We start from the raw sequence: 15670 nt of genomic DNA on the forward strand, positions 1-15670 counted from the left end.
TAACATAAACAAGATAAGAGGGATCAAAATATATAATAAAAAATAAAATTAAATTAATAAAATTATTTAAATAGGAAAAAAATAATTAAAAAATAGATCACAATTAATCATTAATATTATTAAAAAATTTTAATAAAGTATAGTAAATAAAATAAAATATTCAAAAAATCCTAAAATTAAAATAACTTCATGATATTCACCCATGGTATGATAACCCATGAATTTGATTCATTGTATTCATGTGGAATATAATTTATTTAAATGGCAAATTAAATGAGCTTATATCCATTTTAATTGAGGATACTTGGAAATAATCCTTATAGGCTAATTTAATTTCCCCTTTAAATAACATATATTCTACGTGAACACAATGGATCAATATCATGGATTCTGATACCATGGATGAATATCATGAATTTATTTCCATAAAAACAAGAACTCAGCGGAATGTTCTAGTGCCGAAGACATTGACACATAGCCATCAATTGCAAAGATCGTGCTAGAGATCTTTTGAATGGAAAACACAAAGAGTCAGCTAACTTAGCCATTTCTGAAGATACATTAGATGTTGTCTTTGAAAAATCAATAAATTTTGACAGTGATTATGAATTTACTACCGAGCCTCTCAAAATTTTCTAAAGCATAGTTATTTAATTATATTTTGTATATGTTGACTATAAGTTTGTATATGTACGATTGAAAGGTCAAGTTGTATAGTTAAATTATGAATACATTCTATGCCTAGACCGTTATCCCAATAACAGACACAACTAGCTATGTCATTTGACATATGGGAGATTATTCATACAATGCTTCATTACTTGGCTATTTTTTCTGAGAATTCCAATGAGCTATGTAATATGGAAAAATAAAGTGATTCAATATTGTGGATTTTAGGCATCTGTGATTCAATATTGTCGATCATGCAAGCTCATCAACAATGGTCAAAGACAGTTGTACCTTAAATGAGTCGAGTGGGAAGTTAGAAAATTGTGGTGGAAGAAAAACGACAACCGTGAGACTTCAGAGTGAGTAGAAGTGTCAATGGACTATATCAGGCAAATGTCATCTATATGTGGAATGTAATTCATGTAATAATACAAGTGTTAAGGGAGAGACTTGGAAATAATGGTTTTAAAGTAAATAAACAGGTTTGGTTTGTTGAGATGCTTTCTCAACAACAGGTTTCTTGTTTAGAAAATGTTTGATCTAATATACTTTTATATAAGCGGGATGTACTATGCTTTTGATTAATGAAAGAAACATAGTTTATACTTTGTGGGTAAATATTTCGAGCTCAGATCTACTAAAGGTTGAGAGAGATCAAATATATGTATTTTAACTAATATTGCTAAAATTCTAATAATAACGCATAGTCCCTCTCAAGGTTGTAATCACAAGCATCCAAGCTTGAAAATTTTAGAAAATTTACGTTAAATGTCTCTCTGCAGGAGAAAAAAATAAAAAAATCTCCGAATTAACCTCGAACCAAATTTAAAAAGCCATTAATTTGAAAATCAGTATCTAAATTATTTAGTAGTAAAATCTGACAATTTACCAAAAACTATGATAAAAAATTTACCCACATGTAATATTATATTAAATCTAACTATGTTTAAAACTTGATCCATATTGAATGTAATATACTAATGGTAAATTATTATATATTATTGTTTTTTATAACTAATAAAATAATTTAAATAATTTTAAGTCAAAGTTCTTTACACGTAATATCACTTATAAATTATTATTTATTAAAAAATAAAATAAATAATTTTATTTAAAAAAACAAATAATTTAGAAAATTTATTTTAAATTAAATATAATTAATTAATTTTTATTTTATATAATTATATAATAAAAAATATTCAATTATCCCGAGTAAACTAGTGAAGAAATCAGAAGATTGATTGAGGAGTGGGACACAGATTTGAACTGCCAGGTAGGCTCAATGGATATTGAGAGTGAAGAAATCAGAAGATTGATTGAGGAGTGGGACCCAGATCAGATCTGAACTGCCAAGCAGGCTCGATGGATATTGAGATGGAGGGCTGACGAGCTATGGTAAGGTGTACTCGAGGGCTAGTGACCTAGTTCAAACATACTTTGTCCCCGTATTAGACCATGAAAAGTATCCTGGGCAAGGCCTTGGAACAAATTTCAGTGAGCATGGCAATATTGGTACAAGGCTTCCCTAACTACAAGTAGGACTTCTAGAAACTTAAGTTCCAACTGCAAAAACAGGATGGACCCCTATGACAAATTGAGGGTCACCTCCCCTAGTTTCTCTCGTAGACAATGTTGCATGGTTTCAATGTTAAAGACCCGACCCCGATCGAATTTGCTTTTGTCGAGGGAGATGAATAGGATGATAGTTGGTTTCAATTTTGATTATTATATATGCAGTTAGCTTTTAATTTTCAACATGATATTTTATATGTTCATAGGCAAATAGTGTGTGGACACAGTGATGATATAAAAACTTATATAGCTTGGGTAGAAAGGCTTATCATTTTTTGCTAGTGGATGACTTATCATGCTGTGAGGTGGCCAACAGACTTCGTTTCCCTTTGGGAAAGTTGAGGCCACCTGACTACTCATATGTGGATGTAACTGCTTATATTTAATGAAAATGGACAGATCTACCAAACTTACCCAAAAAAAATATTCAATCATATTCAATTTTTCTTAAAACACAAAAGATTTCAGAGTAAAAAAAATCATTCAAATATTACAACACACTTGAACGTGAAAGACATCATTCAAATATTAAAAATTACGTATTTGTAATTTTTATAACTAATTTAAAAAAATTAATAATGAAAAATATAATTTATTTATTTATAAAAATTAACATTAAAAAAATTATTTATTTATTTATAAAAATTATTTTAAAAAATATAATTATAGTTATAATTATTTTTAATTTTATTATATGGTAAAGTTATAATAATTAAAATACAACATTCAATCCTATTCTATTTTTCTTTTATTTATCAAAACACAAAAAACCCCAAAAAGCTTAACCGTGAAAGAGATTATTCAAATATTAAAAGGTTACATATCTATATTTTTATAATATAATATAAGTTGAAAATTCAATATTCAATTATTTAGTTTTACTTTCATATTTGTAAGCCATTGGAGTTAAAACTATACAAAAATAAAATTGAAAAAGCAAATCACCAACTCGTCTCTAATAAAAATATTAACTATAAAAACGTTTCATTAATAATAAATTGCCGTTAAGCCCATTTAATGGGAATATAATTATACAACGCATCCTGATAAGTGGACATGGACCAATATATTTACATGGGATGGACAAATTTTTTCCCTTTTATATTACACCCGTGGATGTCTATATTTTCATGGCCTTCCATTGCAAATGAAAATTCTTGGATTTTTATTTCAGTTTAGTTAATACAAATTACAAATTTAACCGACTGTAGTCTTTGATGGGTGCAGGTTGTTTAATCCTACCTCAACCCACTTTAGATTGGGACAATCCGAGGTATTGAGTTCCAATAGTGATATACACTCTAGTACTTTAAACTCTGTTGGCGGAGTGAAACATAAAAAACCGTATGCTCTTCAAACTTCACACAACCTCCTACCCGCGAAACCAGTGCTCTAATACTTTGGTAACCTCTCCAGACTCAGCCACTTAGACGGCTCCAGTACTTGAGGCGTCAAATTACTGAATGGACTTTGGCAGTTCTCCAAAGTCTTGATCCAATATGGCTGCATGTATTTGCAGATTAGTCAATTACCGAAGAACTTTAGCACTACCGCACCCAGACAACCACATGCTCCGGACTAGACTCGTCAAGTTATCCACTTGATTTGGCATGAGGGCTTTGGCATCCTCTCCACAACCCGCAACTTTCGAGGCTGGGCAAATTACCTAAGGACTTTGGCAGCGTCCTCAATACCCAGCAGGCAGACAGCTCCATCTGTTGGAGGCTGGGCAAATTACCGAAGGACTCTGGGAACTTCACAAATTCGATGGCATACAGCACCAAGTCTTGGAGGCTAGGCAAATTACCGAAAGACTCTGGCAGCCCTTTCGATATCGAACAGTTAGACAGTTGAAAGCTTTGGAGGCTCCGCAAATTACCGAAAGACTCTGGAAGCCCTTCCAATATCGGACAGTTAGACAGTTGAAAGCTTTGGAGGCTCGGCAAATTACCGAAAGACTCTGGCAGTCCTTTCAATATCTGGCAATTTGACAACTCCAAGTATTGTAGGTTATGCAAATTACTGAATGACTCGGGCAGTCCTTCCAATATCCGGCAATAAGACAACTTCAAGTATTGGAGGTTAGGCAAATTACAGAAGGACTCGGGCAGCCTTTTCAGCATCTCGCAGCAAGACAGCTCCAAGTGTTGGAGGCTCGGCAAATTACTGAAGGAATCTGGCAGCCTCACGAATCTGATGTGCGACAGCACCACGTGTTGGAGGCTCAGCAAATTACCGAAGGACTCTGGCAGCCCTTCCAATATTGAGCATTGATACAGCTCCAAGTGTTGGAGGCTCCACAAGTTCCCGAAGGACTCTGGCAGCGCCTTCAGTCCTGAGCACTCTTTGAGCACCAAAACTTTCAAGATCTTCATATCACAAAATTCTTCTGGCAGTTTTTGGAAAAGACCATAGCAGAAGAAAATCCGTTCCAGGTGCTTCAGCTGTACCATGGATTTTGGAATCTTAGAGAGGCCACCATAAATCTCTAAGTCCCGCAAGTGAAGAGGCGCCTGCAAAATGTGTTTAAAGTTTAAACTGTTAAAAAGATATAACAAGCGGATGATTCTCATCAAGAGAACTCTTACAATTCCTTTCGAGTCCAGCGGTACAATATCAACTACTAAAGAACAAACAAATTCAGATTTACCTGCGATCTGCCTTGCCACAATGTTCTCAATAGTTTCCCTTTGACCTTCAAAACCCTTAAATTTTGCATTGGTATCCAGGAAGGGAGGGAAGAGTAGGGACACTCACGCCAAGAAAGCCATGTGAGATGTGGGGAGTGCACCCTCCTCAAAATGCACTCCAAAAAATGCCCTTCCGTATCAAGAAGTTGCAACTTTTCGACACCAATTCCAAGAAACCGATAACATGTCTTGTGCAGTTTATTGGAAAGGTTCACCAGACTGTTCCCGAGCTGCTCCTCACTCCTTTTGCGCCATGACAACGTTACGTTATGGCTATTCCAATACGAATCCGGATTCGTATCGTTGTTATGAAACGTCCTAATTGCCCGCACTTCAATTGATCTCTGTTCATTTTCCAAAAATATCAAAATTTTGAAATTGTTTATACTTGTTTTCTTCAATTAAATACACTAAATGATTGAGGACTTACAAAAGATTGCTGCAACAAAGTATCAATGTTCTCTGTCGGATGCCAAAGACGGAGGGGTAATTTGTTCCGTGCAATCTCTCGTCCTAAATCCCGCAGGTGATCATGCATATATATACAATTATCACTGTCCACTTCCACCAAGCATTTGCTCTCTAGATTTTGAAACCTCGAAGAACCCTTGCAGCTTGGTTCGTCCCATATTCCCACGGTGACATCTTTCTTTGATCCCAAGAAAAAGCAGGCAATATCTAGAAATATTTGTTTTTGCTTTTCAGGGAGTGCATCATAACTAATTTTTAATTTTTTGTGGATATCATTTGGAAGTTCATGTATTCGGGAAAGTGTATTCTTCCAAACAGATTTGTCATTTTCTCCTGAAAGAAGTGCCCCAAACAACTTTAATGATAATGGCAATCCCTGGCATGCCATGACAAACTCATTTACCAAATCTTCAAATCCTCTGAGAGGGTAGGGTTTAGAGAAGGCAAAAGAGCAAAAGAACTGTCGTGAGTGCCGTAAATGCAGACCTGTTAACTTATAAATGGATATCTCTTCCACTCCCAACTTTCTAAGGACGTCTCTGTCCCGAGATGTAATCAAAATTAATGTATTTGAACAGTAGACATCTCTATCTGGTAAGAGGCTATCCACTTGTTCTTGATTATCTACATCATCTAAAACGATCAAGAACTGAATATATGGATATGAGAGAAACTCTTTAAGCATCTGTTTACCTTGATGGATGTTGTCTATATGCTGTTTTGTTAAGCCATTAAGTAGTTCTCTCTGCCAGTGCAACAGCTGTGCTGGGCTTTTAGCGTTTTCTCTTACATCTGACAAAAAGTGGGAGTTAGTGTACCCTGAACTTTTTCTATTGAAGAACTCCAAAGCCAGAGTTGTCTTTCCCACTCCACCTAAACCAACTATGCCGACCATCTGAACTTTCCCCCTGTGTTGTTGCCTTATTACTTTTTCAAAATCTTTTATTTTGTCTTCTAAACCAGTGGGATATTTGGCCACATATAACCGTGTTTTTACCTGGTTGAACATTGCCCTTTTTCTTTGAGAGATTATTTCCACGATACGTTGGACGAGTTTCTCCAGCATCATGCCCTCGTCACTAATAATTAGCACATCAGTGATAATTAGTACATAATATCGATAAATATTTGAGGCAAAATTTTAATAAAAAAACAATAAACTTATTTGTGCGATGATAATAATTAGCACATAATATCTATAAATATTCGAGCTTTAATTTAAAAAAAAAAACAATAAACTTATTTGTGCATGTTATTATCAAGATGGTGCTAACAGATTTGTCTCAAGCCTTCTGATGTTGTACATTCTTAACCGCTCTTAAAAACTAAATAACACAGAACAACCAAATCGGTTAAACCTCATCAATATGAATATGCTATCATTTTAATCAAAAAACACTATATTCTTAACCTCTCTTAAAAACTAAATACATTATCTATAAAGAGAGGTCTTCGTCGCTGGCTATTAAAACCCGAGGAAAAAAAAACACCATTATACATGTTGTATATCCTATCCATGGAGAAGGAATGCTGGAATTTTTGAACAGAAATCAATTTCTATACATAGGGACATTATTAAAACTATGACATATTACAATGAGATTGGGCAAGGTGATTAATAGAATGGTCAAGTCCAAAAATATATGGAAGGTCCATCCTGTGGGCTTCTTTGATGCTGCTTGCAAGACGAAGAAATCAGTTTTATTTTCTACTATCATTTCTGGTGGGTTTCTGGTGGGAAAGAGATAGAGGAACAAATAATAGAGCAGAGATCATTGCCTTATGGGATCTGTTATCAGCTGCAAAGTGGTTGGCATTGAGACACTGCAAGTATACAGAGATGCAAAGAACATCATCGATTGGATAAAGGATCACAATGCCTTCAGTCCACATATTCTATCAAATTGGATGAATCGTATTAGGGTCCTGGTAAATTTCTTCCAGCATATCCACTTTGAACATATTTACAGGGAACAAACCTGGTAAATTTCTTCCAACATATCCACTTTGAACATATTTACAGGGAACAAAATACAACAACCGACCTCCTATCCAAAAGAGGTTTGAGGGTGGAACTTGGTAAGATCGCATATGCAATTTTTGAAAACCATATTAAGATCAAGGAAGAATACATAAATTTCATATGAGATTTCTTGCCTTGGTCCTTCATAGAGGACATGGACAGACAGGGCTTTTGTAACTCGGCTTTTGTAATCTGTTTATTTTAAATAGGTTTTGAGCTATGATACCGGATTCGACCAAAACCCTTGACGAATCGCGAATCGCTCGAATCCGACACGATTTTCTGCGGATTCGTGTCCAGATTTCATGACACGTCGTGTCCTTTTATGACACGTCGTGTCTGGTAACGTGTCATGAATTTCCAAGCATGTCGCGATTTTTATGTCGTGTCGTGGTTTGTGGACTCGTTTCCAGGGCTCGGAACTGCTGCTAGGTTAAAGGGGGCGTGTTTGCTTAGTTGACGGCTCATTCTGCAAGTCAGTTGGCAAAGGATTGCTCTGTTGCAGCGAGGAGAGGACCGCCCAACGTCCACAGTCCACCCAACGTCCACAGTCCACCAGTTTTAACTTCAAGTTCTGAGGTAAGTAGTCCACGGTCCACCAGATAACGCATTTCTTTGTATCAGCGGTGCCGGTTATGATCTAAGGTTATGATAACAAATTAACAATCCAAAGTCCAAGTTTTATAAAGGGATTCATCTTAATCGGTTAATCCAAATATGAAGTTCCTCCAGCGTAAAGCATATGAAGTCCATCCGAGAAGCAAAAGGTTATTCTCATTGAATATGTGGAAGTAAAAGCATACCACAACTTGTTTAGCACGGGCATCGTTATGAGACCGAGTACCAGAAGTGAAAGGAAACTAATGCCAAGTATAGAGAAATCTGAAATAGAGATTCTCATTACTGTTAAAAAAATATCTCAAACCCCTCACAAATGCTAAACCGTAAACGCTTTGGCATGGCAAAAATAGTTGGCTCTTGTTAGTAATGTAGCTTTAGAACCCTCTCTATTTAATTCTCCAGAATTTTACTAAAAACATCTGTCGTACTTGCTATCACTCATTAATAATAACTTCTGTATTAAATTTTAATATGAATTCTGGGTTAAATTGATTCTTGACATAGTCATTATTTCCGTGATATCAATCTCAGCATTGTCTGTGTATAGAGCTTATCTCACACTGTCACAGTATATGGATCTACCTCCTTGCTATATTAATAATTTAATATGTATATCAGTGTATCACTGATATCACAAGTTACAACAGGTCTCGGACTCTCGGTATATATACATGTGTGTGTGTAATTAATAACTTAATAACTTAGTAAGTGATACACTGATATATATATATATATATATATATATATATATTAGTGTCATGGTCATCTCTGAGTTTACTTGAGAAGCAAAATCACAAGTTTATGAGTTTACTTGGGGCCTGTATCATTATAGTGATACTGATAACTGCACATTGCACAAAAATAAAAATGTTGAGCAGCCTGCTAGCTAGAAGGAACAACACCAACTACAAAATTCCAATGAGATTGCAATTTTATTGAAGGACAGATGTTTGTACAAGCCATAAGTTCACCTGCTTGAAAATTATAAAATCTATTAAAATAACTTATAAACACACTGTTGTAGCATGTAGGTGCTCTTTCCTCGGTTGCACATCATCTATGCAATAAATTGGTAATGGTAACAAATTACAATTCAAATTAGTGTTGATTCTTGTTCATTTCTTTTGCATTTTTAAATTTTTACAGCAGTTTGTTCATTTTTTTTACAGGTTGAGGTAACATGGCTCAATCAAAGGCAGCAAGGAAGGGCAAGAATGTCATGGGTAGAGATGCCCTTCCTCCCCCAATATCATCAGAGTCTGCTGCAAGTAATGTTTAGGGAAGAGGACTTAAAGACAATGATAAATATCCATTGTGGAAATATGTCACAAGAGAGGATGGGCCAAACAACAAGGGAAAAGGAGGAGGCAATGTGCAGTGGAAATGAAACTTTTGTAACATTTCTTTCAAAAGCACATATTACCGTGTGAAATCACATTTGTTGGCTATACCTGGTTGTGGGATTGGATCTTGTAAAACTATTACTTCACAAAATAGAAAAGAATTGGAAGATGAGGCCAATGTTGGTATGGAACATGTGGCATTGGCTTCAAAATCAAAAGCACCCAAGGGAAAGAATGAAGACCCCCTTCCATTTTTGAGGAAAGCCACCACCAAATTTCCATTTGAGAGTTCTACTTCTACTGGGGGACAAGCATTAAAAAGAAGATCACTTGGTCCAATGGACAAGATTTTCCAAAAAGAGAGACGGGAAGAGCTTGATCTCACCATTGCCTTCTTCTTCTATCAAAACTTCATATCATTTAATGTTGCACGTTCACCTTTATTTGTTGAGATGTGCCGAGCTCTAACTCAAGCGGCTCCAGCAGGGTATGTGCCTCCTGGGTCAGAGAAGCTGAGAACCACATTGTTGACGAAGGCAAAAAAGGAGGTGAAAAAAATGCTTGAGCCTATTATGCCATCATGGCCAACATCTGGGGTTAGCATTGTTTCTGATGGATGGACAGATCTAGCACGACACCCAATCATCAACTTCATGGTGTCTTCCTTGAATGGTCCAGTTTTCGTGAAAGCAGTGGATACACTTGGCGAATACAAGGATGCACAATTTATGGGTGAGTTATTTATTAGAGTTGTCGAAGAGGTAGGTGTTGAATCTTGTGTGCAAATCATTACAGATAATGCACCTGTTTGCAAGGCGGTTGGCATGAATGTGGAAGCTAAATATCCACAAGTGTTTTGGACACCTTGCATTGTCCATTCATTGAACTTAGCACTGAAATCCATTGCTTCTGATGTGCTTTGGATTGGAAGCATTATTGAGGATGCAAGACATATCCGTAACTTTGTGCAAAATCATACAAATTCCCTCACTATCTACAAGGAGTACAACAATCTATCATTGTTGAAGATTGCTGATACACGGTTTGCATCTTCATTCATGATGTTGAAGAGGTTGAGGGAGGTCAAGACTGCTCTTGGGTCCATGGTTATTTATGGGTTTTGGTCTTTTTGGAGAAAGACAGATCAGGCAGCCTCTAAAAGAGTGAAGGACACGGTACTAGATGATGCTTGGTGGGAGAGGGTAGATCTAATTATTCGGATCATGGACCCTATCATCTCTTTGCTTCGAGTTGCAGATACAGACAAACCCATCCTAGGAGAGGTTTATGAGGGATGGGATTCCATGATTGAGTCTGTGAGGAGCATTATTCTACAGAGTGAGTGCCCCCAGTATGAGACATCACCATAGGCCTTCTGCGATACCATACATGATATTCTTGTCCGCATATGGAACAGGAATTGTACACCTTTACATTGTTTGGCTCACTCATTGAACCCCAAATACTACAGCCATGAGTGGCTGAATGGTGGACCTTCCCGCAGATTTCGTCCTCACATGGATGGTGAAATTTCACAGGGGAGGAAAGAGGCATTGAGGTGGATTTATCAGGATAGTGCATTGCTTGCTAAGGTGGAGGATGCCTTTGCAGAGTTTTCCACTGGCACTGGTCGATTTGGAGGTTATGATGTGATTAGGGACAGGGGGCTTAAGAAGCCCTATTCTTGGTGGGAAAATCATGGGGCAACAAGCCCTCCTCTTCAGCAATTAGCCATGAGGCTCCTCTCTCAGGTGACTTCATCCTCTTATTGCGAGAGGAATTGGAGCACATATGGGAATTTGCATACTGTGAAGAAGAGCAGGCTTGAGCAGTCCAGGGCAGAGACAATGGTGTATGTGCACACCAACTTTCGTCTTATTTACAGGCAGAGGGAAGAGTGGTTGAGGGGAAAGACAAAGATGTGGGATGTCTTTCCTGATGATATGGGTGTGGACACCACTGTTGAGTTGGCATTGGCCAACATGGATCTCAATGATCCAGTGCTTGAGCCTGTTAGATTTGATGACTTAGAGGGGTCAACCTCCATACCAGCAGATGCAGAGGCGACTATGGATACAGGGGAGGAGGAGGATGCAGAGGAGAGCAGTGGGGACCATGATGATGGGGACAATGATGCTGATTCTAATGCTGATTGATGCCTTGAGGCTTGTATACCTATAGTTGTTTTATATTTTCTATTTCTATTTGCCATTGGCATTGCACCAACACTACCTATGTAACAGATTTTGATTTGATGACTTAATGAGAAAACTACAGTTGTCAGTGTGTTTATCCTTTATGTTTATGTGACCAGTACCACTGACATTTGTTTGAATTTTGTATGTACTATGCATGCTAATAGTAATAGCTATAGATGAAGAATCAAGATCTATGTTTGAAATCAATAAATTTGTATCATTAATTAAAATTTGTGCAAGAAATATGCTAATATCTAATTTTTAATATATATATATATATAACGTGTCCTAACGTGTCTTGTTCCGGGGTCAGCGTGTCCCGAATCCTACGTGTCCCGAATTCCCGTGTCAAGTGACTTAGGTTTTGAGGAGTCGAGTCATAAATTTTTGATAAGAACTATTAAGAGAAAAACCTTATACCATAAGGGAGTCTATAAGAAACGTGTAAAATCAAGCAACACAGTAGAAAAGGAGACGCAAAATGCTGTTTCAATTTTGTAGGAAACATATTAGTGTAAACGGGATGGGTAAAAAGTAACATAAATACTAAGAAACAAGATATTTGTACTATTTTTTTTTTTTTTTATAGGAAATGAATTATTTTTCTTAACTGAAAAAAATATCCTATCCATGGAGAGGGAGTTGGAGGTGTCACCCTTTAAACTTGCCGTCCAGATCAAACCCACTTATATCTGCAGAACTAGAAAGAGCGTTCATCCATTTTTGAATGGTGAGTAGGTCATATCGTGGCACTGTCATACCACTTTGAGGGTCTTTCATTTCCTTCATTCGGAGATTGTGCAGCGCCTTACCATACAATCCAGTTTTGTTCTGTACCCGCCTAAGCTCCGAAGGCTCAACGTGGTAAAATACCGGAATAATTGGAACCTCCGACTCCTGCATGAGGTGGAGCTCCTCCAAACACCATCGTGATTCAGCGTATTTCGGAGAAAATATTGCCACATGAACCAAAGCAGTTCGAATGGCGTCTTCTATTTGAGAAGGAAAAGGAAGTCCCTCTTGCAATTCCTCCTGGTCTAAAAAGGCTGTGAATCCAAGTGAAAGAAGACGATGATAGAGATAGCTCGCGAAAGTTTTCTTCGTGTCCTGGCCACGATGGTTTATAAACACATCGTGACGGAAACCATCGTGGGGATAATCGCAAGTGCCGCTGGCGGTGGGATCAGCAACACTGGAAGAGGATGCGCGGGTGGAGGTAGCGTCAATAATAGTTGCAGGAGAAGAACGCTGAATTTCATTTTCAGAGCGCATTTTGGAAAAGGATGATGCAGACGTTAGACATGCCATTGCCAATATCTCTTAAAATAGACACGGATATAGAGATTGGGAGATGGGAAGCTTTGAATGTGCAATGCGATAGTTCCAGAGGAAAGGGGAAATAGTAGGAAGGATCTAAGTGAGTAAAAGCTGGGAGTACAGAGATACATAAACCATAACGCATGAGGCCGGCCATGTTATATCTTGCATATCTCTCTGGGTGGAGAAATAATAGAAATGTTGTCCTTTCTGTTGACATTTGCTCTTGCAATTTTACACGCATCCAGAATGCGTCACGACTCACCAATCTCTGTCTGGGGTCCATACGCGTTCTACTGTATGCTCGAGTGCATGTGATATACAAATGGAACGCATTCAGACGGAAAAATGTTGTCCCTTTCTGTTGGCATTTACTCTTGCAATTTTATACGCATCCAGAATGCGTCACGACTCACCAATCTGGGTCTTTCATAGCTGTATGCCATCCAGTGTTCAAAATTGAACGCGTCAAATTTAATTTTGATGTCTACCGGTTCATTAAAAAATTTAAATAATATTATAAAATGCGCTGTCTAAGACCTGCTCGTCCACCGGACATTTCTGAAAATTATCACATATCTATTATCCCTGTAGGCTGAAAACCTCGAGCCTCAGACTCGTCTTCTCCATGAATCCTTAATTTTTAAATTATTTGCGTCGTCATCTGAAAATTATCACATATCTATTATCCCTGTAGGCTGAAAACCTCGAGCCTCAGACTCGTCTTCTCCATGAATCCTTAATTTTTAAATTATTTGCGTCGTCATCTCCATGTGGCATGAACCAATAAAATATATCAATGGGCGGCTTCATAGAAATTTCATAATTATTTGCGTCGTCATCTCCATGAACCAATAAAATATATCAATGGGCGGCTTCATAGAAATTTCATGAACATCACATCAAGGTTGTAGATTGATTTGTAGAGCTATGACTTGAGTCGAGGCAATGGTCTAAATAATAATTAATCCGCATCGGGCATCCGTATTGCAGCTTCCTGGAAATTCTGCAATCCGGATAACCTCGATTCATCAAAAAAACATATCACCCTTCTGTCACGCAGGAATTACACGGTCGTAATGTCACGAAATGTCATTGATGTTGGAAACCAGACGTAATTCCAACAACCTGTCACTAAAATTCAACAGAAGTTCAAGTTTTAGAAATCAGCTGCTATATTTAATGAAGTTCAAGTTTTAGAAGTCGGGGGATACATTGACAATGGGGAAGCTTCTCCAGCAAGCCACTGACTCAACTGATCTCCAGAAACTTCTCCAGCTTGTATATATACCTGTTGAATCTGTGAATGAAGCAAGTGTTCAGATGTTCTTGTCTTCAGTGTTTATGAGTTGTGTTGGTGTGTTGTGCGCCTCTGATCTTTTCATGGTATCAGAGCTAAGGGTGTGTGAGATGGTATCGAAGTGCTTGAGGTGGCTGTGAGTGCTGCCAAGAAGTATTGCACAGCGGAAGCGTGGAGAGCAACTGTAAGTTTCTGCTGGTGCAGAGTCTGGATTTTGGATATTGGCTGTATTGCCGTTTAGAGGTGTTTTTTGTCTCAGAATGGCCCAGGGAGGAGGCAGTGCGAGAGCAGTTAACAAGAATTTGTTGGCAAGGGTGTGAGCCGTGAGCGAGGGCGACTAAGCCGAGTGCTCAGGAGTGTGTTGCTGTTTGAAGGGCTAGTGGTATCAGATGCGTGTGGCTCCTGCTGTGCATGAAAGTTGCTGCTGTGTGAACGAGCTGACAGCTCGTTTGAGCCTTCATGTGGAGGAGGCGCAGATCACTGGTATGCCTGAGTCTGAAGCGTGGTAGCTCTGCCGTGCAACTTGGAAGGTGTGATCACATTGGGTATATGGCTTGTGTTGTGTATTGTGCCTATTGTGGATTGAGCGCAGTGTAAAAGCGTCGTTGTTGAACAGTGGCGGATTGTGTGCCACCTGGAGTATTTTTTTTAAAGTTATTTGTTAGAGTATCATTGAAGCACACACTGTGTGTGGAGCCTGAAGGGCCGAGGAGAGCCGCTTGCTAAAGGAGCTGGGGATTTCCGAGGAAAAGGTGCAAAGCGCTGGTAAAAGAGGGCGCTGTGCGTTGAGCTCTTGAGAGCCGCAGAAGTGCTTCTGTTGTTAATCTTGGAGACCGTGTGAGAGGAAATTGTGATTCAGCAGTGTGTGGTTATGCAGGGATGTCTATCAAAAGTGCAAAGGTGGACTCTTGAAGTTGAAATCGTGTTTGAGATCCCCCTTTGCTGGTATGTTTATACAGTTGTTGTTTGAATTTGCAGCGTTTTGAAATTTTCGCTAATATGGCAACAACATCTGAAACTTTAAATTGATATGTGGTTACTATATACATTGGTTAAATGATTATGATATAAAGGGATTGCATTGATGTTTGCACCAAGTGTTCGAGACATTGATATCTGAAACTTTAAATTGATATGTGGTTACTATATACATTGGTTAACCGATTATGATATAAAGGGATTACATTGATGTTTGCACCAAGTGTTTGAGACATTGATGTATATGTGTTAAGTGAACGTATTTTTTAACAATCCTTGGAAATATTCTTTCTACTACATGAGTTGTGGTGCTCTAGATCCTTTAAGGTGAAGTCAACAACTTGAGTGAAATTGATTTATCTTTTCGTAAAAGTTTGTTCAGTAGAATTGCTACTTTTATGAGGATCTGCTTTGATATAAAGGTCATATTATGTATGCATTATGATTTTCGCTTTGATGTAATGAGCCTGGAAGTATAAGAATGGTCT

The 15670-nt window shown here is 37.7% G+C and overlaps 1 protein-coding gene across 1 annotated transcript; it reads right to left on the minus strand.

Annotated features, from left to right (window-relative positions):
- Positions 1–3833: 3833 nt before the first annotated feature.
- LOC149182241 (disease resistance protein Roq1-like) lies at positions 3834–13020 on the minus strand. Its single transcript, XM_089414499.1, has 4 exons — positions 12243–13020; positions 5362–6481; positions 4892–5275; positions 3834–4754 (listed from the first exon to the last, which is right to left on the minus strand). The coding sequence occupies exons 1-4, from the start codon at positions 12893–12895 to the stop codon at positions 3834–3836; spliced, it is 3078 nt and encodes a 1025-aa protein (XP_089270625.1). The 5' UTR covers positions 12896–13020.
- Positions 13021–15670: the final 2650 nt, after the last annotated feature.

This window comes from Pinus tabuliformis, chromosome 3_2 (assembly GCF_031772625.1).
Source record: "Pinus tabuliformis cultivar Carrire ecotype Pingquan chromosome 3_2, CPIR1, whole genome shotgun sequence".
NCBI lineage: Eukaryota > Viridiplantae > Streptophyta > Pinopsida > Pinales > Pinaceae > Pinus > Pinus tabuliformis.